The 24,369-nt window shown below is 49.3% G+C and overlaps 1 protein-coding gene across 1 annotated transcript; it reads right to left on the bottom strand.

The window, feature by feature from the left end:
• Positions 1-1,332: 1,332 nt before the first annotated feature.
• HMGB3 (high mobility group box 3) lies at positions 1,333-7,579 on the bottom strand. The gene is made up of 5 exons (XM_059483039.1): positions 7,481-7,579; positions 4,609-4,765; positions 3,975-4,114; positions 3,306-3,480; positions 1,333-2,827 (listed from the first exon to the last, which is right to left on the bottom strand). The coding sequence occupies exons 2-5, from the start codon at positions 4,756-4,758 to the stop codon at positions 2,684-2,686; spliced, it is 609 nt and encodes a 202-aa protein (XP_059339022.1). The 5' UTR covers positions 4,759-4,765; positions 7,481-7,579; the 3' UTR covers positions 1,333-2,683.
• Positions 7,580-24,369: the final 16,790 nt, after the last annotated feature.

Below are 24,369 nucleotides of genomic sequence, written 5' to 3' on the forward strand. Positions count from 1 at the left end.
GGTAGTGCACTGTAAGGTGTGAGACCTTGATCAAGCTCTGCAACTTAAATGGATTTCCAATACAATGAAGACAAAGAGGTGTCAGCTCCAGCCCTCATTTGCTGATACCATCAATAGGGGCTCAGCTCACTAGCAGTTAATTCAAAGCCAAGCTCAATTTGCACAACAGTGATCTACACCAAGTCCCATATGTGGCTAAGGGGAGATTTTGCCAACTAGACAATAGAAACAGTATTAGAGCTCCTGAACTGATGCCATCACTTTTTTTTCTGCTCCACCACTTCCCCATCAAATTTCCACAGGCTGGGGTCTCCAGCTGCCTACTCCCTTGCATCAGAAGACATGCAGAAAGGGTAGCAAATACAGAATTTGCTATTTCTTTTCCAGATGCAGCTTTATTGAGGCTTTTAAAATGCAACTGCCCATAAGATAGGGGCAAATATACCATCTTTTTGTGCAATTAAGATACTAAAAATGACCATAATTAAGCAACTACAAAAGTACTTCTGAGTGACTCAATTGTCACTTAGCCTTAAAAACAAAAGTTGCTACATGTTGCTATGCTTCATGAAAGTTTTTTAGCTTCCTCCATTCTGAAAATTTTGCTTTCAGATTTTAGTTCACCTCAACACTAGACCAGACTCTTCTGCCAAGCTGTTGCTGGTGGTAAGTTGTCATGCTGTTGAGAAGACAGAGGAAGCCAGAAGTGCTACCCAATTGGGCAACTCAGCAGTTTTACCACATTCTGATGTTACTGCCTGTATGCCTGGACCCCATTAATCTCAAAGTTGGCTCAAAAGCAGAGGTGGCAGCAGCCCATGCCCAGTGTTTGCACCTTTGAGTTCCTGTGTCTTCTGAAGCCACCTGGACACAACAGCCCACAGCTTTGCCTTGCTGCTAATGCAAGTGCTCTCACACCCCCATCTACTCCCCACCAAGCAAGCACTGACTGCTAGAGCCAGCCAGGAAGGAATTCAGGGTACTGTGGGCTCCTGTAGCTTTCCCAACTCGTGCTGTTCCCATGCTAAGAAAAACCAAGGCAAAAGTCACTAATTAGAGACCAGGAATTACCGTTCAACCACCACAAAACACCCCCAGCTTGGATCTGGAAAGAAGGCAAGACTGTGACACAGCCAGCTGGTGACCAGAGGGGAAAGGGACCTGTTGCTCCCCCAGCCCAGGTGACAGCCCCAGCTCCTGCTGAACCCTGTGTCACCAGAGAAAGGACACAGCAAGTACCTGTGCCACGCTCCTACTGCAGCAGGGAGTCACAGAGGCACCTGGCTCCTGCCATGAAACAAGAGGCTAGAAAAAACCACAAGTCTGAAACAGTTGAACACAGGACAAAAAAGGCACATTTTAATATGTACAGCAATGCATTTGGGCTATAAATTTACCCAACACAACTGAAAAAAAATCCAAACTATGCTTTTATACTTATTCCATGGTGTCAGCCTCATTCCTAGCCACCTACCTTTCTCTGCATCTCTGAATGCTGCTATATACACACACAAACAAACAATTACGTCATGAATGTTCATTTAGGCTCCCAAGTTCAAGTAATAAAGTTCAAACTTGCATAGCATCTTATGCCACTCAGCCATAAACAGTTACGATTGCATATTAGCTGGAGCAGCCATCTCTTTCAATCAGCCAGTTTTGGCTGGCCACCATTTTTTAATTTTTTTTTTTTATTTTTTTTAATCCTTGAGTCAGAATGTTTCCTAAGTCACCAGCCCTGAGGGATGCCACAGACTTCAAAATGAACCTCTTGCTGTTGTTAAGATCCTCTTAAACCAGAAATTTAGAGTGTTGTCAAGAACAGTTTTAAAAATGTAATACTGTTTATTTTGCTTCAAAAACATTTCAGCATTCTAAACATACAAAAAAAACAGAACGTTGCAAATTTGTTTAAGTACAGAGTGTTTTTGAACTTCAGTTGCTGCACTGGCTCTTCACTTAGTTGACGATGAAGAGATGTCTACAGTTTCAGTTTAAAAACTACCGCACTTAACTAAAAAAACCCATACACTTCTCATGCCAGCTGAACCCCCTTCCACAACTAAGAATGGCAGCAGAATGCTATTTCACTATATACAGAAAGACAACTTTAAGCTAAATGGACGCCCACTGTAGTGTAAATAGATCTACCCTCACAGTGCATGCTTTGGGCCATGGCACCCCGGGGAACGAACAGCCTCTCCAAGTCATCACTGCTCCTCTAAGGCATCATCACTCTAAGCATGTACCACAAGAATCTGTCTAGTTTTTACAAACTATAGATATGTACAGTTTATAACCCAGGATTTTCTAGCCAATAACCATATAGTAACACCACCTTACAAATTAAAAAAATGCTTGAAACATTTTTAAATGCTTTGTTACACCAACAGCAAAGTGCACAGAGTTAGGAGAACACTAGAGCGCCTTTTCATTTTAAAAATGTTTGGAAATATGTACAACTTTGATACAGTTTCAGGGTGCTCACTACACCCATGGCCACTTCATGTAAACCAGTTACAATTTCTAGAGCACTTTTAGAAACTACAACGCGATCGGAATCCAATTTTTTTTTTAATTAAGCCTAATAAGGGCAAGAGACACCATCTCAAATAAGAGGTGCTTCATTTATGGTGTTTCCCCTACTCTATGGTATTCACATGGAGACAAGTATTGTACAGTTTTATTCATCATCATCATCTTCATCCTCCTCTTCTTCATCCTCCTCCTCCTCTTCGTCTTCTTCCTCTACCTTTTTCCGAGCAGCTTTGGTCGCTGCTCCCTTTGCGCCATCAAACTTTCCTTTAGACTTGTAGTCTGCAACATCCTGCAAAGTCAAGGGGATGTCTTAATTTGCTCTAAGCAGCAAACACACACAGCATTTGTACAGCAGCAGGTGTTAGGGTAAAGGGACTGGGCTGCCCAGGTGCACCCCAGGGGGACACAGCTATGCAGACACCTCAGCATGCTCATGAACCACGGCAGTCTGGAGCCCTGCACCATGGCCTTTTCTCTGAGGAGGAGAAGAGAAGCCAGCCTCTCAAAGTTTCCTGATAATGGGACAAAGCTCCAGTGCAGCACAGCAGACCCGTTCTGAAGCACCACGAGCAGCCCCTGTTGCACATCACCAGGGAAAGCTCCCCCTCCTTGCTGAAATCTGCCTGTGGATCTCCATCCTGCTCTGCCCCAATCTGTGCAAAGCTCAGCTGTAACTATGCTGGGGCCAACTGGGCTGGGCCTATGTTACAAAAGCACAGCAAGAGAAGAGCTGGTACAGAGGAGGCACAAGTGACAACTCTCCTTACCTTCTCGTACTTCTCCTTCAGTTTAGCTGCCTTATTATTGTAAGGCTGCTTTTCACCATCACTGAGGTTGTTCCACATTTCGCCCAGTTTCTTCGCTACATCCCCAATAGATATGCCAGGGTTTGTGGACTTGATCTTGGGGCGAAACTCTGAACAGAAGAGGAAGAAGCCAGACCTTGGGAAGAAACAGCAGAGGACAGTCAGCATTTGCAGCAGCATCCCTTCCTCCATCCCTCCCCCACAGCACTGACATATGCAGAGCACACAGAGCAGAAACTTTCCTTTAACTTACAAAATCAAGCTTAAACGTGCTTTGATTTTACTGAGGCTCAGACTGGCAGCCTCCTTCATTCAATGCTCTTCATTGTTTTGCATCCCCTCACCCAATTTCATCTTAGATACACAAGTCTCACTGTGACTCAGCCACTTGTGTCTTCCTATGAGACACTCCTATCACTATGAGTTTAAGAGCACCAAGTATTGACAGTTTGTGTCAGTACATGCTCAAAACCACAAGCTGCCTAGAAAGTTTACAAGACAGTATCACTACCAGTCCTGCTATACCAACACTGTGTCCCCCATCTACCTCCTTCCTGGAAACCCATGTTACATACAGGGTGTGAAAATGAACCAAAACATTTATGCATTTCATGTCTCAAAGTTACTTACGGTGGTCGTTTAGGGGCATTGGGGTCCTTCTTCTTCTTGCCACCCTTAGCTGGTCCATAGTCCTTCATTTCTCTATCATATCGTACCTTATCAGCCTTTGCCATTTCATCAAATTTAGCCTTTTCCTTGCTTGACATAGTCTAAAAAACCAAAACATGAGACAGCAAACTTGTGATTACCCAACTGTTCAATAGCTGGCAAACTTTATGTAAACAAGCCAACACATATCAACTCAATAGGGGAGTTTCAGAATTTGTTTTTTTAACTGGACTGTCCTGTACAGGAAAGCACAGCCACCACAGACACACTCAGCAACAAGGAAGCAACAGAAATAAGACAAGCACAGTCAGTCCTCCTTAGGACACACACCTGGAAGGAAGCAGCTGCTGAAGGGCATTGCTTGGGAATCGTGAAAAATGCCCAACTCTAGCAGAAGCTTCAAAATGGGCAGATACACAAGGCTAAAATGCTCAGTATTGCCACAGGCTCCAGCAGCACCTGACCAATGGCCAGGTCAGCTTGCCAAGAACAGCACACAGACCAGAACAGCACCAGCTCCCTTCATGTTCAGACACACACATCATCCTAGCAGATACTGTAAGAGGTCCCTTCAGGAAGTCACAAATTAAGGTACCTTCCACCTCTCTGAGCACTTCTTGGAAAACTCTGCAAAGTTGACTGGAACCTCTGGGTTCTTTTTCTTATGTTCCTCACGGCACGTCTGCACAAAGAAGGCATAGGCAGACATCTTGCCCTTGGGCTTCTTCGGATCACCTTTAGCCATCTTGACTCTGTAGGGACAGAGGAAAAAATAACAAATAAATGATATTTACATGAATGCACACACCGATATATGCATACACATATGGTGTGCATATATCTATATACACACACACCCCCTCATCATCTTCTGACGTGATGTCCCATCAGAAACACACCCCTTTCTTTCCCCTGACACCTCTTACCATCCCCAATACAGAGACTTAAATTATTCTCCCTTGATACTTGGGTTGTAGACAAGCCAAGAAAAACCAGTCAGTGGATTTAAGTGTTACATTAATATATATTTACATCATGCCCAAAGACTGGAGACAGACTATTAAATACACATACTTCTGCCTATTAAGCCTTATTATGAACTAATATAAAGTATCTGTTTAAGTTGGCTACCACACTGGGGCTGGAGTGGCGTGCACAGTGCCAGGCAGTGACTGATCCCTTCAGAAGCTGGAGTGCGTGTCTCAGCAGCTGCTGTCCAGGTAAGCAGGCAGGACAAATTAGTTGCCCCGAAAAAATGCAATAACCTTTTATGTATAAAAAGGGCACAAACACAGGCTGACTATAACCACAATAGGACCCGTGGAGCTCTGCGAGGTGAGTTGTGCTTGCTCTTGCTCCACCAAGTGACACATGTTTGAGGCATAGTGGTCAGCGCAAAGATGCAATCGGCAAGTTACCGAAACGACGGTGCTAACTTTTAGGCTCCATTTCTTTTCCTGCTTCCGTGTAAAATTTTCCCCTCTTAATAAAACATATCATAAGCCCGCAACAGTTTTTTTCTATTTACAGCTTCTAAGTCAATTAAAAATTTCATTTTTATTAGCACAGCGTTAATATTTAATTGCGCCCATTAACCCGCCAGGTGCAGCCCAAGTGGCCGTGAGCCGCCCTGCCCGCTCCGGCCGCTGCCGGGACAGCGCTGCCCCCGCGGGGGCGGAAAACGCGCGGTGGTGCCGGGGCCGGGGCGCGGAGCCGGCCCCGCTCCGAAGTTGGGGGCGAGCGGCCCGCGGCGGCCGGTCCGGTCCGGTCCAGCCCGGCCCCGCTCCGCGCCCCTCCCGCATCTGCGCCCCCCCAAGGTCACCGCGGCGGCCGCGCTCCGCGGCGCGGGCACCTGCGGCGGGGCCGGGGCCGGCGGGGGCAGCGGCGGCTCCGCCAGACGCCAATAATTCATCTTCCATTTTGTGAAACGCCTCCTGATGAAAGAAAGTGCCCCTGAAATGCGGTGGGGCGGCGGGCGGGGGGCGCCGGGGGGCCGGGCGGCGGCCGGAGGCGCGGGGCGCCGGGCCGGCCCCGGGCGGCCGGGGCAAGCGGCAGCGGGAGCGGCGGCGGCCGCGCTCCGCGCCCAGGGCCGGCCCCGCTCGCTAAGATGGCTTCTCCCGGCGCCGCCGCCGCCGCGCCGCCGAACAAAGCCGCGTTCCCCCTCCGCCGCGCTCGGCCCCCCGCGCCCGCCGCCCCCGGCAGCCGGCCCCGCCAAAACGCCGCCCCCGCCGCCGAGGGGCTCCCCGCTGGCCCCCCGGCGGGCGGCGGGGGCGTCGGGGCCGGGGCGCGGGCGGGAGCCCCCCCCCCCCGGCCCCTGCCTAGCGCAGCGCTCTCTAACAAAGGCTCCCGTGCAGCCATTACCGCCGCCGCTACGCTCCTCCGCGCTGCCAGAAAAAGAGTGCGGGGAGCCCCGGGGCGGCCCCCCAGCGCCCGGCCGAGGACACGGGAAGGTGGGGGGAGAGGAGCCGGGGCGAAAGCGAAAGGTTTGAGCCCCCGGCGGGGTACGGGGAAAGAGATTTTCCCGGCCGCGACCCCCCTCCCCATCCCTGTGCCGCTCACACGTCTTTCTTCCCTTCGCCGGGGCTCTCCAGCGCCAGCCATATTAATGCCCACAGCACGGGCGGCGCGGCGCGGGGAAAAGGCGATGCGGGGCCCCGTCGCGGGCGCAGCCCCACCAGAGACACCTTCTCGGGCAGGGGAAGAGCGGCGGAGGCAGAAGCGAAGGGATCGGGGGAGTTTGGAGGCGGCGGCGGCGAGAAAAAAACTGCTTGGCCGGGACCGCCGGGCGCAGCGCGCAGGGTTTATCCCTGTCAGATGCTAAAGCGACAGCCATATTAATGCAGAATAAACAGCGGGCACGGCACTGCGCACGGCCGACAACTTTCCCACCGCCACCAGCCCCACCGAGCCCACCCTGGGAAAGGGGCACATAAAAGCCGAGGGCGCCGCGCGTTTTGCCGTGCGACATTAGGAGGCGGCAGAGAAAAATCCCTGCCCATGCGGGGGAGAAGAGGAGTTAGTCCCGGTGTAGTTGCTGCACCAGCCATATTACTCTCGGCGGCACGGGAGCCCAGCGCGGAGCTACGGGGCTGCACCGGGGGCAGGTGGCCCCTCGGCGGCGGGGGGAGCTCCCGCCGGGGCAGGGCAGGACAAACGCTGCGCCTCGCCCGCTGCCCACCGCCCCGCCAGCTGCGCACAGCATCTGCCCCGGCACCGCCGATCCCCGCCAGAGCGGCAAAACAAAGTTTTGGGCGAATTCCCCGATTTCTCTCTAATTAGAAAAAAATAAAAAATCAAAAACTCGGAGGAAAGAAGAAACGGAACGCAACACTGAAAAATAAAAAAAAAAAAAAAGAGGAAAAAAAAAAAAGCATGCTGGGTCGGGCAGGACAGAGGAACGAAGGCGCGGGGGCAGGGCGGTGAGGGGGCAGCCGCCCCCCGAAAAGTTGCGGCGGGGCTGCACGTACCTGTATTGTTCGCGGTAGTGTGGACAGGAGCGGAGCGCAGGGCACGACGCGGGGCTCGGCGCGGCTCAGCCTCGCGTTGGCTGCCTACGAGAGCGGCCTGATTGGCTGCGGGGCTCTGCCGTTTAAAACAACCTCCTCGCCCGCTCATTGGCGCGGCGCCTCATGAATATTAAGCACGGCCGCGCGGCGGTTGGCCGGCGCGGGTGAGGTCATTCATTCAAAAAGAGCGCCCGCCGGGGGGACCGCGCCGCGCGGCCAGCGCGTGCCGGGGCGCGGGAGGGGCGCGCGCCCCGCGGAGCCCCCGCCTCGTGTGGCGGAGCGGGGAACCCCGGGAAGCCCTCGAGAAAACGGGAAACTGAGCGGGGACCCTGGGAAACCCCAGGGAAACCGAGCGGGACCCCCGCGGGACCCCCGAGAAACAGGGAAACTGAGTGGGACCCCCGGGGAACACGGAAACCGAGCGGGGATCCCCGGGAAACCGGGCACCGCGGGGCTCCGGCTGTGACAGCCCCGGGCCGGCCCCGCTGCTAGCGGCACGGGACGAGGGGCAGCCCCGGCAGTGCTCCCGGGAGCCCCGGCCGGCAGCAGCCCCGTTATTGCCGCTTTCTGCCCTGAAGCCCTAAGTGCGGCTCCGGTTGCAGTGCACTGTTTGCGAAGCCGGCTACTGCTGCGCGTAGTGGAACCGAGCCCAAAATAAACTCTGCTGACAGTCCCAACTCACAACGGGTGGGGAAGGAACTACAGAGCAACAAACTGCGTGTTTGTGTGGGGAGGAACAGGGTTTTACCCGCTCGTTCATCAAATAAAGAATCCATTTGAATTACTAGTTCTTACACACTTCTACAGTTTGTTTGGTATTAACTTTCCAGGATTTGCGTGTTGTTAAAGAGGCTGGTTGCATACAAGGAAATCTGCTAAGTGCGCCCTGCTGACTGAAACCAGCCCAGCGTGACTCTAGGGCTGCTTTGGCTCTCTGCAAAGAGCTGCTTCCTATAGGGCGGCTGCCAAATGGTTAAACTGGTATTCGTGGCTGACCACAATTGTTGGCTGGCTCGGAAAAAAGAGCTGTTATTTTTAAGGATGGAGCGGTGAGACTCAGCAACCACCCCGTGCTGCTGTGGGCTGTTGGTAACTGCCGCCCCGCTGTGATAGCCAGAAGAAACAGTTGCCCTCTTTGGGGAACAGATAGCGAAAAGGAGCCTCCACCCTGGGCTGAGGCGCTGGCAGGCAGCAGGGTTCACCAGATACCGCCCTGTGGAAGCCTTGTGGCTATAACAACACACGGCCACAGGTTGCCTTTGCCGGGAGAGATCAAAACAGCACGGCTGAGGAGGCACACCAGAGTGCCAGCCGGCTGCTGACAGAGCCACTGGTAAGCACGCACAATTTCACCCGGGCTTTTACCAGAGTCCTGCCTGCATTCTCCCTCAGGGTACATCTCTAGCAAGCACCCAATCCAACTGTTGGCCCATGTACATTAAATACTTACAGAGACCTTACAGCCATGCCTTTGGGCTTTTCAAATATGATAAAATCAGTCTTACTAGCCTCTTGCCCTATTTCTGCCTTCTCAAACCAAAAGTATAAAACGAGGGGTTCGTTCATAAACATTAATGAGGTTACCTGAGGGACTGTATTCTGTAGCATCATCATAAAATAAGACAAGCAATACTACTGCAGGAAAATCTCTTTGTAGCTGACAAACATCCCTTTCACCTATTTTTAGGGATACTTTCAAGTGTTCTAAACTAGTTGAATAATTAAGGCTTTTTTCTTGGCTCTTGAGTCGCGCAATTTTTTTATTCTGGAGCACTTTGTTCCTCAAACCACAGTCTCACCTCCAGAGCACACCAAGCAGAGAGCATTCCTGAGGGGATGGACAGGCAGCTCAGGGGATGGAGCTGGCTTAGGAGAGACACCTGGCATTGACCATGCTGTTCCACAGTCATCTCCAGAGCATCCCCCCGAGTTCCCATCAGCCAGAGGAAACATCCCCTAAGACACTTGTTCTAGGAGGGCCAGGAAAGCTTTGACAGCTGGCCAAGGGGCAAAGGAGATATTTTGGTAGCTGAGAGACAGCTGGGTTGCAGGTTTTATCCTAGCACTTGCAGCATGCTTTTGAAAGGAGAGGAGGGCTGAGTAGCAAATGGGTGAACATAACCCCCAGAGGGAAAGCTTCTACTCACCCCCAGGAGTGCCACTGCTGCAATTCTCCTGTGCTGCCCTCAGCTCCACACACTGCACCTGCGTCTGGGCCCTTTCCTGCTGTGCTCCAAGAAAACCACACAGAAAGCTGGCTGAGCAAATCCAACCCTGTACGGCAACCTCTTTCAGCCCATGCAGCTCACTTCTCTCCTGGCCCTTCTGGAGACAAGGCAGCTCACTAACCCAGCAAAAAGGGAACAAACCCCCAAATTCTACCTCCTTTTATGCTGGGTTAGTGGACTGAACCAGTGTACCAAGGAGTGAGGTGACTACCAGAGCCAAGGCAAAGAAAGGAGTGTGCAGAAGGATACACACAGCAGCAGAGACACTCCCAAGTGTGGGTTTGGTAAAGTTTAGGGAGTTTTCGGGTTGTTTTGGTGGGTTTTTTTTAATATTACATATTACCATGTATTTAACTATAGGAAGCATGAGAAAAAAACCACAAAGAAACTTTAGGATGCCTGGCTTTTGGCACAGCAGGCAGCAATGTTTGCACTGATGCTAGGAGAGCTCAATACACAGTTCTGTTCCTTCCCTTCAGAAAGTCCTGACCTGATCCCCACCAGGCAGGATTTTGTTTGCAAACACATTTTCAAGCAACTGTCAGCCTTACCCTACATCCCACAGCAGGGACCCAGGTCAGTCACCCTTGAATATAAGGTCTGAGGCCTAAAATGTTGGCCCAGGTCCCATAGCAAGCAGAGAGCTTCCAATACTTGCAGTACTTGTTGCTGAGAAGATGGATGGCAAAGACTGTCCCAGGCAGAGTCACAAACACTGGAGGCTCCTGGCCCACGTACTCCATGTTGGTGCTGCCCAAGAAACAGCAGAGATACAAGCAGCTGGGTCCATGCTCTTACCTGCCAAGATGAACCAGTCCCTTCTCTTCCACTGGAGATGATGGAACAAGGAGGCAGCTGTGAAAAAACCTGGAGCCACTGAGGACCCCTCCAACACATCAATAGACTACATAAACATACCTTAAATTCAGTAAAGTCGTCCACAAATGAAATTACCTTCTTCTGTTCCATGTAATTGCCTGAAGTCTGTAGTAAGTTCATATAATACTCAGCCAACAGCCACATCTCATCTGGACATCAGTGACAGCTTGGTGGGATTGGCCTTCTGACAGCTCTGTCCATCTTCTGTGGTGCCAGAGGGCAGCAAATGAAGGCCCACTGTGTACTTAAGCTATTCTGAAATAAAAGTGCTGAAAAGCACCAGAGCTGTAATTGAGCTTTGTGATCAGCTCCACAGCTCATCCAGCCATTCTCACACTGTCCCTTCACTCTCTCATTCCCATTGGTGAGACCTTGGATGCCTTGGAAGGGTCATGGAGGACAACAATTGTATGCTAAAGATTAATCCCCAACACCTTTAACAACCTTCCCAGTATGAATCCAGATTGTCTTGATGTAGGAAGTCGGCCTGACATTAACCTGTGCTCGAGCTTTTGCTGGTTGCACTGTGCCCCACCTGGAATGATTTCAGCCAAAGAGTTGATGTGATGTCTTTACTGGGCTTGTCCAGTATTGGCCAGAGCAAGTTGTGCTTGCTGTGTTGGACATCTTCCTCATGGGCAGCATCACCTACTAGTAGCCAGGAAGACGCTGGTGTCACTTCACACATTGAAATTGTAAAGCATCTCAGTGAATTGGAAGTACACCAGTCACAGAAAAATTATTTGGCCCTTCAATACAATGATATCCCCAAAATGAGCTATTGTACTGAAAAGCTTCCCAAACATACACCATAATTTCCAGGAGGAATAAAATTTGCCTGGTTCTTATTTTGGAGGGGCAGCTCAAATACGCAGTGCATTGTCAAAGCAGTTCCCTTACTGAGGGACTTCTTGGGCTCAGATTTGGCAGCATTTCTGGGAATAGCCAGAAATATCCTCTGGTCTGTAGCATGCATGCTTGGATATGTGCTATTTCAGCCCATCAGCCTTCATTTTTCAGCGCCAATACCTGAATTTCCACCTTTTTTATCTAAAAGCTGATGCAGGTATCAGAAAGTTTGCAGGGGCAAAGAAAGTTTGCAGGGGCAAAGAGTTGCAATGAGGCATTGGATACCAATACAGCATCAGTCCATTTGCTCTTTACCCACCTTTGTAAAGTGTTGAGCCCATGATTGTGATGTTAAATCAGAAGCACCTATGCTGTTGTGCTCCTCACCATGGCACTGGGGAGCTTATTCAAGGCAAGGAGTAGAGGAGCCTTCAAGAAATCTCACAGGAAAGCTGTCTGCAGTCCTCCTGAGATAAGAATTAATTTTCTGAGGCCTTCTAGGCCACAGAATGCCATGGGTCACAGAAAAAAATAGAAGCGTCACACATGGATTTTCTGATGCCCACAACTTGAGGCTGAATTCCAAAGAAGAAACACGCTGTTCACAGGGTGAGGAAGTTCCAGAAAACATGTGTGAAAAACACTCAGCTCAGGCATGCAGCTTGGTTCTCATGCGATGCTGCTTCCAGCAACCTGGACATCCAATGTCAGCACACTAAAGATGTGCTCACCAGAAACAGAAACACCGCATCAGGGACACCCCCTCTGTCACCAGGGTTTAGCTGCAAGGCAGGGCCAGCACAGGGCACCCTCCACAGCCCTTCCTGAGGATAGTCACAGACAGCTGAGCTCCCTCTCAGCACCCTGTGAGTCTGTCCTGGCCTGGGCACAGCCGTCCCAGCACATCAGCAGAGCTACCAAACCACCCTGCCCTCGGCCAGTCCTTCCATTGTGGTCACTGGGCTGCAGTTCCAGCAGGGTAATTACAACTGCACTTGGCCTTCCACTTCTGTCTTCATTGCATCTCTTCAACTCTTGGGCAAAACCCTCCAGTGGAGACTTGACCCGAATGAAAAGGCTGATATAAATACATCCGTGGGGTTCTGCCAGCAATTAGGAGTAAGGATGGGGGGAAAATCCCTCCTAGGAATCTAACAAAGCCAGGAAACCTTTTTAAGCAGAACCAGCCTATCAGAGTGACAGAGTTGACATTTAAGGTTGGATGGACAATGGCGACATGAAAAGTGTTAAATGACCTGTTTATCTCCCCAGCATATTCATTAGGCTAGTTAGGGGACTATTTCAAAAGCCTTCAGTGGGGACCTGGCTTCTCCCACCACTGACCTTCTGTGCTAACATGCAATGGAGATGAAGAGGCTCAATTAACCCTTCTCTAACTGATATAGTCAAAAGCTGATTGAAGAGGTTTCATTTACAAGTCCAAGCTTTTTTATTTTATTTTTAAACCACGAGTGTAACTTCAGTAAAATGAGAAGGAATCCCTCCATGTAAAACCCTCCCAGGCTTACAACACTTGGGATTTCCACACATGGATTTTCTGATGCCCACAGCCTGAGGCTGAATTCCAAGTCCTTTAACTATAATAAAATATTTGTAATTGCTCACTGGGATCCCAGCCAGTTAGAATATTTCCTCTTTAACCTATGAAACAAAAAGAATTATCTTAAATACACGCTGAAAGTAGAAAATAAAATTAGCAATGGTGTTTAAGGAGCTTGGCAGCATGCAAGTTCACAGAGACAGAGGTTAATCTGTTCCCAATTCAACTATGAGAAACCTTATGTTCCAACAATTAAAATATTAGTCTAAATGACCAGGTGACCCCCCAAATTCCCTGATGGGGTGGCACAGCCTGTTATCCCCTGTAGCCATATCCCATTAAGCTGACACCTCTGCAGGAGCAGGATACACTCTCAGTTGCACACACAAAATTAATTATTGTCAAATGCACTTCATGGGGACTGAGATGAGAAATACAAGTTAGAATAATTGACAGTCATGCTAGGCAGCAGTTCAGAACCTCCTTGCAGTCTAACCACAGGCAAGATAAACAGAAACTCACAGTTACCTTCACAGGTGGCTCCCCCTGTGTCTTGTCATATTGTCCTCATTCCTCTGGGGGCTTTTCCCTTCCTTTTCTTTCTCCTCTCCCTGTTTGTGCTTCTCTTCACACCTTGGCCCTGGCTCTTTCCCAGCACACGCTGCCAGGATGCCCAGGGGGTGGCAGGCAGGCAATTTGCCCCTGCACACCTGCTCCACGAGATGTGCCACGGAGCACAGCACCTCCCACGCTCCCAGACTGCTGGAAGTGGTGCGTCCCTGCATTCCTGGCTTGTCTCTGCTCCCTCATCTAACACATCCTCCTGCCACAACACTCCTTCTTCAGGCGTCTCCTTCCATGCTCAGCTACCACAGGGCCATCTGCTTTCATCATGTATTTTCTTTTTAAAGATGCACTATCCCAAGCCTTGTAAAGCCTAAGCGACCTGGCATGAGAGCAATGAGCAACACTCAGCCTCAGAGGGGTCTTTCTGCTTCTGCTTCACATGCACAGAACTACACAAAAAAAAAAAAAACCCAAAAAAAAACACCCCAAAAACCCCAAACAAACTAATAAACAAACAAACAAACAAACCCACACAAAAAAACCCGCATTTAATGAATGCAAAAAAGAAAAAAAAAAAGAAAAGCACATTTACCTACCTATCCCACCAAGCCAAAAACCAAAAGTAGAAAGACAGGACCACTGGAAACAACCTCTGCAAATTTCCCACAGCCTTCAGAGAAGGTGGAATCGAGATGCAATTTTAAAGGAGAAGATTGTAAGTGTTTCCCTTGCACTTTAATTGGCAAGTAATCAAGACCACATTCAATGCAACACAAGTTCTTGCAATCACGCTGTGACAGCAGACCAAGAAACTCTATTAAGAATCCAATGCAATTACAACCCACCAGCGGTCCAGCAAAGGGCTGGATATAAAGGGAGGCATGACCCCACATTAGAGAGGAGTCAGTGATGATACAGCTGAGGTGTAGTTCAGGCACCACGGATGTGACACTGAGCGAAGCAATCAGAACATCTGGGGCTGGAACAGGAAAGCTGCACTGGGTACTTATTTCAGGACTCACATCACTAAGTAACTGCTCCCAAAGCCAGGAATACCTGCTGCCACCCCACACCCAGCAGAATCTGCACTCCAGTGTGCACCCTTCCTCTTTGGCCATCCTGCCACTGTGCACAGCCCCAAACAGGACCATGGCAGCACACAGCATACTGACAACATGATGCTCCAAAAGCACTCACATTCAGATGAATGGAAGAGGAGAATGTTCTCCAATAAGCATAATCTTGGTGCTACTCTATCTCACACGTGTCTGAATGAAGCTTTGAGTCTGGCCATGGTTTCCAACTTATCAAGATAAGCTCCTATCTGCAGTGTCACAGTGAGACAGGGAGTGATGAACAAAATCCTTGGCTAGAGAGAAGGAAAGATGAGTTCTCTCCACAGGAGCTGTGAACTGAGGGCTTGGTCCCTCCCCACCCAGTCAGGCTGCCCAGCAATCAGCTGCAGGGCTGCCCTGCACAGTCCAGCCTCTCCAGCTGGCAGCTGAACCAGGCTGAAGGTCTGGGTGCAGGAAATACAGGGAACACTGGGGGATTCCAGCTGGTGGGGAAACACACTGCTAGCACAACAGGCCTTTAGGAAGGGTTAAACATCTAATTCTCAGAAAAGACATATACAGCATAGGTGCTGCAAAGGTGGAGGGGAAAGCAGCTTTTCTTGATCTATCACCTGCTACACGCCTGGCACTTCAGATCTCCAAAACTGACTGTAAAGCTGGGAAAAGAATACAGTTCCCATGCCTATAGGTGCAGGAGAAGCAAAGGAAAAAAGGTGAATTGAAGTTATAAGTGTTTACAGTTTAGGGGAATATTTAATTGTTTGTAAAAAAACCCATGGGGGTGACACTGAACAGGATAAGTGTTACCTTCAAAGGGTCAAGTGGACCTTCAGTTAAAATAGGAAGGTGAAAAACTGGCTCGGAACCCCTTAAGCTTTCCCCACTCTTCCCCATGACCTCTCTGTCCCCTATACTTTTTTTTTTTTTTCCTCTTCTTATAAATCTGTTCAGAAAATATTGTTTCCTTTTTGGTATCAGTTTTGTGCCATCACTTCACCATAGCAACAGACAGCAAACAGCAGTTCCAGCAAGTGAAGTTGCTGGCTTGCTCAGGTAGGCTCTCCTGCTGCAGCAGCCCTGAGTGACTCCCTGCTTTTGGAAAAACAATCACTTTCAGGTTTATTTCCACTAAAAGAGAACACACACAATTAACTAAATGCCACCAATTAAACTATCAATGAGGCAGGGATATTTTCAGTACTGCACCTGTATACAGCTACACTGTCACTGCAGCACACCAGGCTGATTTTAGAGCAACCACCCCAAGTTCTGGACACAGACAGGGCCACAAGCTCCCAGGTGCCATCCTGGGCAGTTCCCCTGCCCACGGCTCTGTGCTGGCACTGGGCACACGGCCAGCAAGGCACCAGGGGCTGGGGGGAGCTTTGTGAGAGATCCAAACCCAGCTGCCTCCCAAGCAGTGCCCAGCGGGGAGAAGGGATCTGAGCCGGGACACTGCAGCAAACACTGAAGCACACGAGGCTCAAAGAGGCTCAAACCTGATCCTGGAGCATGCAGGTGTTTTGGCAGGTCAGCAGGAACATAAAGAGGTCAACAGGATGATGGAGGAGAGGAAGGGAATTTTTACAAGTCACAGTTGGGATGTGCATGACTATCTGTACATCACTGAAAAGCACAGCAAAGTCACAAACTGTGACAAGGTACCTAACTCAGGTTGCTACCAACAAGTGCTTACACTGATCCTTGATGATGATGAAGGAACAATTGTTCTGGGGAGAAATTAAATAATAAAGGGTGCAGATTTCTGTCAAGTGCTCCTGAATTCTTCTTGCTTTACATTCATTGGACATCAGGTTTTTTTAACATATTTGATTCCTGTTTTGCTTTGGAGTGTAGGAACATTACAGTGAATGAATAAAAAAATATATTTGAAATATATATTGAAAATGCTTTGAAAAATATACTGAAAATGTTTTTAAATTGTTTCATTTATGCATATTCCTTTTAGAGACATACATATGTATACAAGATACATTAAGAATCGCTTTAAAGGAAGATGAACTTCCCCCCAAAAACTGTGCTATTTAAATTTTCTTTTAGGTTTGTTAACCCATTTTTAGGTTTAAAAGACATTGTCTATTGAGATTGGGGAGTGTGTTGTATATCTATAATTAACTTTTCTATTAACTACAACTTCTCATATCAAGACAAGTGTTGGATAAAATTCCTCCAAATATCTCAGCTGTCTGCTTTTCCCCAACTAAAAGTAGATGCTTTTCAAAGAAAAACAGCCTCAATGACAAAAGAAAGACAAACATATTGAAAATATTAAAACAAAATAAAAATTAAAAAATCTGCCAAACTTCCTTCCCAGTATCATCAGTGACAACACACTTCCAGGATATCAACAGCAGCCTAGTGTGGCATTTAAGAACATCCAAATAGCTTAGACCCTGCACAGCCCCTGCTGTTCTTTGATTTATAAATTAGTGTCCAAATCCTGACCTCCAGATACAAAATCCCACTGAATTCACTAGAATTTCACAGATGAAGTTCAGGACAGAAATCGGCTTTGAGCTGCTTAAATTTAATTGGCCCATACTATGTTTGTTGTTGGGAGATGGTTTTTTTTCCCACCACTACACAAACTGGGAAGATAAAAATTTAGTAACTAAAAATGTTTTCCAATATCCTACTTTCCTAAGGGAAAAAAAAAATATAATTACATGTAAATGGCAGAGTTATTGATCTTACAGTGAACATGGTAACTGTGGTGTCTGGGTTGTCATGTATTCTTTCTGTCCTTCCATCAGCTCACTTGTTTTCCACGTGGCTGCTCGTGTACTTACAATTGTGTCTGGTTATCATATGCTGAACATGATTGTTCTGCACACAGATTTATTCCCAGCATGAAAATTATTTGAAAATGGGTGGAAGAGAGAAACACAGCCATCATTTGAGAAACTCACACAGCAGAGTGCTCAAGGGCTTCCTTTCAGATTTGCCTTCCATACCAAGAAAAGGCATTGTTGCAATGACAAGTGTGCTACAATAGGAAAATCACATGGGATGCAAAATTAAAATCTCAGTCACAGGTGCAAATCAAGGCAGGAGGGGAGTGCATACACAGAACTGCTCTTTTCTCCCTGCTCTAGGCAAAACTGGCAGTGCCCTGTCCCTGCAGAGGCGACTCTGGGAGGTGCCCAGTGCCCACGGCAGGGCAGTGGAGCACCCCCAGCACTGTGTCCATCCTTGGCTCTGCTCAGGGCCCTCCTCCCCAGTCTCCAGTCAGCCCCAGTGCCCCGAGCTCCCCAGCCTGGGTCCTGCTCCTCTCCATCTCCATCTGCCCCTCTGCCAGCTCCAGGCATTGCTCAGGGGAGGCTGAGCCACAGCAGGGGCAGCCAGGGGCACAGGGCACAGCTCCAGCCCCAGCTGAGAGCTCCCAGCACTGCCAGGCCCCGGAGCTCACCAAAGGAGCTGGGCACTCTCTGCTGCCTGTTCCACAGCAGCAGGACTCTGCAGCACTGGGACTCTGTGCTGTCAGGGCTTCTTCAGGGCAGCACAGGGGGGCACCTACACTCAGCCAGTGATTTGAATCACACCTGTGACAATTTAAGTCACACTTGTCAAGATCCAGATAGAAATCAGGTGGGATTTCCCCATGCACAGATGATTCTGTATTTCTGAATGGCAGATTATGCACCTCAAGTTCCTCTACTTCCAGCTATGAAGAATTTCTTCCTTCTTGTAGCAATTCTGGACAACAACCCCCACTACTACTTACCCTCTTTGAATAATCACACCCTCACAGTACCTCTCACAGCCTAATGTTTTACAATGAAATCTGAGAAGCTCTGAATAATCCTAATAGCAGTTAGGCAGCAGCACTCGCACAATTATGATATAAAAGGTAAGTGTGCTCCCACCAGCTCTCCATTTAAATTTATAGTGATTGGTTCCATACAGTAACATGGTAAATGAAAAACATCCCCCAGCCTTCATTTAAGAGGTTTATAGTAAATAAAAAAATGCTGAGGGTTGTGTGTTGGCATCCAGCCTGGCAGCTCCAGTGCAGGAAGGGGATTCAGGCTCCTTTTCCTAGGCACACACAAAGTGCTGGGTGATGCAGGGCTCTGCTCCACCAGCACTGTGGCTGCAGCAAAGCCTGAGCAAGGCAGGCTGCTGGTCCTAAGGAACCTTCTCTGCCAGCCTAGGCTGGGAGGGCAGAGGCAGAAATCACCTGTGCTCTCCTGCCACTGCTTTCCAGAGACACTCCAGCATCTCTGCAGGGTTGGTGATGAAGCATTTCCCAGCCATGAGGCAGAATGGAGTTCCCTGATTAATTCAGTACACAGTGCCCTGATCACGCTGAACAAGGGCTAGCAACTGTCGGATGTGTCAAGTGCTGACTAAATTTTTTTTACAAGGAACACAGACCTGGAAGATTTTAAAACCTTCTCCAGAGACTAAAGACTGCTCTGTTCTGAGCTCAGACTGCAGGGAAAACAGGTCTTCACTCTGGAGAATTTAATTTCAGTACCTTCACTAGTACCTTCAGAAAATGCAACTTGGGTCTGACCCTGACTCTTACAATAACTTCCACAAGATCCTGTGCAAGTTAATTAGAAGAAAGGTGTAATTCTGCTACATAAAGCCGAGCACCTGGGGGATCCTCAACCCTATCCTGCTACAAAGTAGATCACTCCTGGGTGAAAACACCGAGGCACCTGCTGCTCTGTGCTCCTTCTGGCTGAGGCCACCCCTGCAGGTCCCCTCTGCCCTCACACAGGCCCACACCTCAGCTTTGGAATGAGGACAGCCAGCACAGCCACACGGGAGAAGTGCCCATGGCTGCTCCACTCAGACCAGCTCCTGCAGCCCAGACAATCAGTACAGCATGCACCAGAGAGGCTTTCCTCATCTTCACACTCCCAACATCACCTGTGCATTGATTCTGTGGTGCCCAAAACTTCCTTCCTTACCATGAGCCTGCATTGCTTCCCCTGTGAGGAAGGGCAGATCCTTCAGGCTTTCATACCTTCACCAAGCTGTTTCCACAGCAGTGCTCCACACCTTGCACTGCTGCAGTGTCCTGGCACTTTTTCCCCTCATGCTCCTCTCCATCCATTTCATCCTTAAAATAAATAAATGAGAGAAGGCATTGCTGGCTGAGCCTCAGCCCCACACAGCCCACCCTGCTGACAGTCCCTGCTGGAGACTCCTGTCCCAGAACTGCTGGACACCCTGACCTGGCTCCATCACCCTGCTTCAGCCTTCCCCATTGCACACCCACATAAGGGATATTGCCTGCCTCTGATTTGCTGGGATTTCACACCAAGAAATGAATGCCAGTGTTTGTGTGCAGGGTGAAAGCCACCAGCTGTGCAACATCCACTGTCAGACGGCAGCTCCTGGCCCAGCTGGCTGTGGCTGGCATCCACCTTGCAATCCCTCATTATTACATCCCAGGGCTCACCCTGTGCTTAAGGAAGTTCTCTCCTCCCTACAAAGCAGAACACACCAGTTTGTGTTTCCCAAGGCACCCTGGGAAGTCGGTGGTGAGGGAAGGGTTGTGCCAAATTGCCCCAGTGAATCCCTGAGGAGGAGAAGGGACTGTGCCCCCTTCCCCAGCTCCAGCAGCGTGTTCCTGGGCTGCCCTGCACATCTGCTGAGCCAGGGCAAAACCAGACACTGCAGAGCTGGGATTGATGTCACCAGAGCAAGGCACTGCTGGGGAGGGCCCTCCCTGCTGCAGGAGAAACACTCCTGCACACTCCTCTCTGTCTGCTCACACATCCTGCCCCGGGGATCACAGCATGGCTACAGGCAAAGCCTGCTACGAGATTGTCACCTCTGCTACGAGATTGTTCACCTCTTCTCCTCAGACTCTGGCAGTGCCCAGAAGTCCCAGGGCTTGTGGTTACTGTGCCACCCTATAAAGGCAGAGGAAGGGCTTGGGCATCCCTGACCTTCACACAGTACCCCTCAATCCCTGTGCTCTGGAGCAGCACAGGCAGCTCTGCCTTTCAGGAGCACTCCAGCAGAGCTGGCAGCCAGCTTGCCTGCAGGAAGAGTTAACTGGGTGGAAGGAGGCAGAGGAATAAAAGGCCTTCCTTTCTCTGTTTGTCAGGCAACAGGTCACACATGCTTGCAGACAGATCCCAAAGCCTGTCTCTACTCTCACATTTCCTCTCTTCCTTTCTCTGACGCTTTCCTGACATATCTTCTTGTGCACTTTGCTCAGCTTTTGAAGTAACACTCCTCCCTGCTTGTTCTCCTTCCCACTCCTTGTCACTGAAGTCCTGCTGCTGTCATCACACTCCCATCAGACTTCTCCTTTCAACTGTGCGTTTCCACGCTGTCTCTCCCAACTGTCACACACGCTTCTGGTTCAAACATCTGTTCCTCCCCCTCCCAGGGAAGTTGCTCCAAAACAAGCTGCTTTCTGTCTGAATGGCAGGGAGGAGAGCTTTGGTTGTACATGTGGTACCACAGGACCACGGTGCTGCCAAGGGAAAGGCTCCTCTTGGATTTCGCCACATCAGTCCCCAGGGCTGCAGGCTTAGGGCCTCCTTATTGTGCCAGGAAGGAGAGTGGGGAGCCTGATTCCTGCACCTCACAGCCTGGGGGCTCAGGGCTCAGCCCTGCAGGAAAGCAGAGGAAGGGGATGCTTGCTGCCCTGCACAGAGGGAAGGTCTGCATGATCACTCTGCCCAGGCAAGAATGGCTCAGCCCAGGCGAGTACCAAGAGGCCAGCAAGGAACTGACAGGTTACAGGGGCATTGTGGCTGCCCTGTGCCCAAGAGCTGGTGCTGCCTGCTGATTTCAAAGGTCCTGTGTCACTGCAGTGAGTCCCAGGGCAGTTCCAAACTCAGAGTGGGGCTAACCCAGGCAGCATGGCCAGCAGGGTGTCCTGCACAGCCTGCCAGTCCATGGGGCTCAGAGGCAGAGCACATCCCCAGCCCTGTGCAGAGGCCACAGCAGCCCCACTGCTGCACACCCAGCCCCACTGGTACCCTCAGGAAAGAGAACAAGTGGCCTCTGAACTGCTGCTTGCTCTGTCCCTATGTGCTGGCTGCAGGCAAGGCCCCAAATCAGGTGTCAGAACTTAGAGAAGAAGGTTCAGAGAGGTTTTATCAGCATTGCTAAGTTCTGCCCATTGTGAAGAAAGAGAAATGTAGTTTCTATTCTATTCCCTTTTCAGCTGCTTATAAGTTTTTCAAACATACTCCTATTCAGGGTGAAATGTTCAGTGCTTGGTCTCAGATCAGAGATGATTTCTTTTATTTTCCCCTACAGGAACTGTGAGCAAAATACTAAATGGAGTAGATTTGGAGTTTGGGGAGCATGAGCAATCAGATATTTCCCCCTTGTTCCCTCTGATACCATATGTTCCAGTTGGAAATTTTACACTTGCAGACTGGTAACTCGTAAATGGTGGAGATGATAGACTTCAAATGTTCTCATTGAGAGGCAGAAAACAAACCCAGATTTAACAAAATAATTGGTTCAATACTGTTAAGATGAGTTTAAAGAATTCTGATAATGCTTTCCCCTTCCGTCATGTCCCAGGAGACACAAGTACACACATTTTCTTTCAGTCTCTGTGCTGTAATTTTAAGGATAGCTGACAAGAGGTGGTCTTTGTTAAGATGTATCTATTTGCTTTGAAATCCAAAGAAGTTCAGCATTTCCAGGCTGCCAGAAATCACAGACTTATTATTTAAGGAACTTTTGAGCTTTGCTGTCAAGCCCATCAGAAGTCTGTACACTGCACAGCTCCCATTCAATGCATTTTTGTGCTCATTTACAAACTCTGCAGTGGAATTGCTTGAAGCTTTATTCCCCTCAGCTTGAAACTCACTTAAAACTAAAGCCAGGGAACCCCAGTGTTCTCGCAAAGGCATGTTTGGAAACCCAGCCTTACAGAAGGCTATATTGACACCTATATTATCAGCTAGGTCACTTAAAACATCACAGTCTATCTACCTGATTTTTTTAATTCAAAGTCAGGCCTGCAAACCCCAGGTGAGCTTTGGATAACCTGTTAATGCCCTGCATGTTGGTATAAATGCAGAAGTTACAAGGCAGACGATCAGCTTTGAGCACTGAGGGTTCCTGCTCACCAGTGCTCTGCCATGATCAGACCCATGCATGCAGCACACCCAGAGACGGTTATTTCCTTTATCTTTTCCAGGGCCAGGTTCACTAAGAGGGGCAATACTCCTGTTTCCCTCTGCACAGCACAGATGTCCTTTCGTGTCTGAGCAGACACTGCCCAGCCCATCCCCACTCCATCCCTGGTCCCACTCAGCTGAGAGAGGCACCACTGACAGCTCACGTGTATTTAACAACTTGGGCAGCACCAAAACACCCCAGCACACTGTGGCACAGTAAAACAGAACACAAAAATCACCCTGTTTGAGCCAGAACTCACCACACACCAGGGCTGGCAGGCCATCCAGGAGGCAGGTAATGGCTCCCTTCCACTCCCACTGACCAAAGTGACCCAGCAGCCACCTGGAACACAGCAAGAGATGAAATCTCTGGCAAGCAGCTCCCAGCCTGTCCTCTGCCTCCACAGCATCTGGCACCAGCTACTTTCACCCCAAGCCCCTGATCTCCCAGACAGGTATGGACCTTAATGATTCATGATTGTTACGTGAGTCCCACCTGCAGGCAGGGAGGCTCCACACCACCCTGCAAAGGTTATGGAATAGCAGGGGCTCCCCTCCCCAGCCCCTCCTGGGAGATACTTCCTTACACCAGTCTCACAGCATGGCAATTCTATTAAGTGCCATGGAATTAATCATGATTTATGCCAGCTGAAAGGAGAGAATAACCTGTATCCTCACCTCCTGTACCACTGGTACTGCTCTAATCTTGTTCATACTTCCAAGTCCTTCCTTCCAGGCAGGTTGTTAGAATTACTTTGTGCCTGTACCCTTAAGCTCTGGTCATTCTTTGCTGTAATTCCTTGCTGTGGCTTCTGGAAAGGTGTTTTTCTCCCTCCACTCCCCACAATAAATGAGTTTGTCACTTGAAATATACTGCCAATGTGTTACATGTCCCACAGTGTTTGTGGTTATATCAGAAGTGTTTGTTTATAGCACCATAATTCAGCAATATCTTGATTACAGGAGAGATGGTGTTGTAATTCACTGTGGCTTGAGAGAATATTATTTTTCTTTTCCTTTAATATAAACTGTTGATTTTCAGTCAATACACCGAAAGAAAAAGGTGCAGTTGTTGCCCTAGTAACCAGCTGCCTTGTAAACCATGAGATGGTAGGAGCACAAGGTGTTAATTGTTCCAAGGCTGCTTGTGGTCAAGGGTACCAGCTAGAATGGGAGAGATCACAAGAAACATCTGGGAAGATAAAGTCAGCCGGTGTGTGGTTGGAGAAAGCCTAGCAGGTGAAGTGAGAAGTTCCACTGCCACAGAGGTGCAGGACGAGTGGAATTGTGGCCTCGTGTGAGAGAGTCCCTGAGTGGAGCCTGCAAGAGCACAGCACACCCTGGGAGCTCCATGGGTTTTACCAGGCACACTGAGGGTTCAGCACTCCATCACCACAGGCAGCAGCTCTCCCTGACAATGCCCATTCCCTTCTCCTGACCAAACCCATCTGCTCTGTGTCCTGGTGTCTTGCTATGCTCTGCTCCAGAGGGTTCCTCCCTTCAGCATGAATTTAGGCTTGTCCTTCCCTCCACACACCTACCTGGGCTGCAG

The sequence above is a fragment of the Ammospiza nelsoni genome, chromosome 15 (genome assembly GCF_027579445.1).
Source record: "Ammospiza nelsoni isolate bAmmNel1 chromosome 15, bAmmNel1.pri, whole genome shotgun sequence".
NCBI classification, from domain to species: domain Eukaryota; kingdom Metazoa; phylum Chordata; class Aves; order Passeriformes; family Passerellidae; genus Ammospiza; species Ammospiza nelsoni.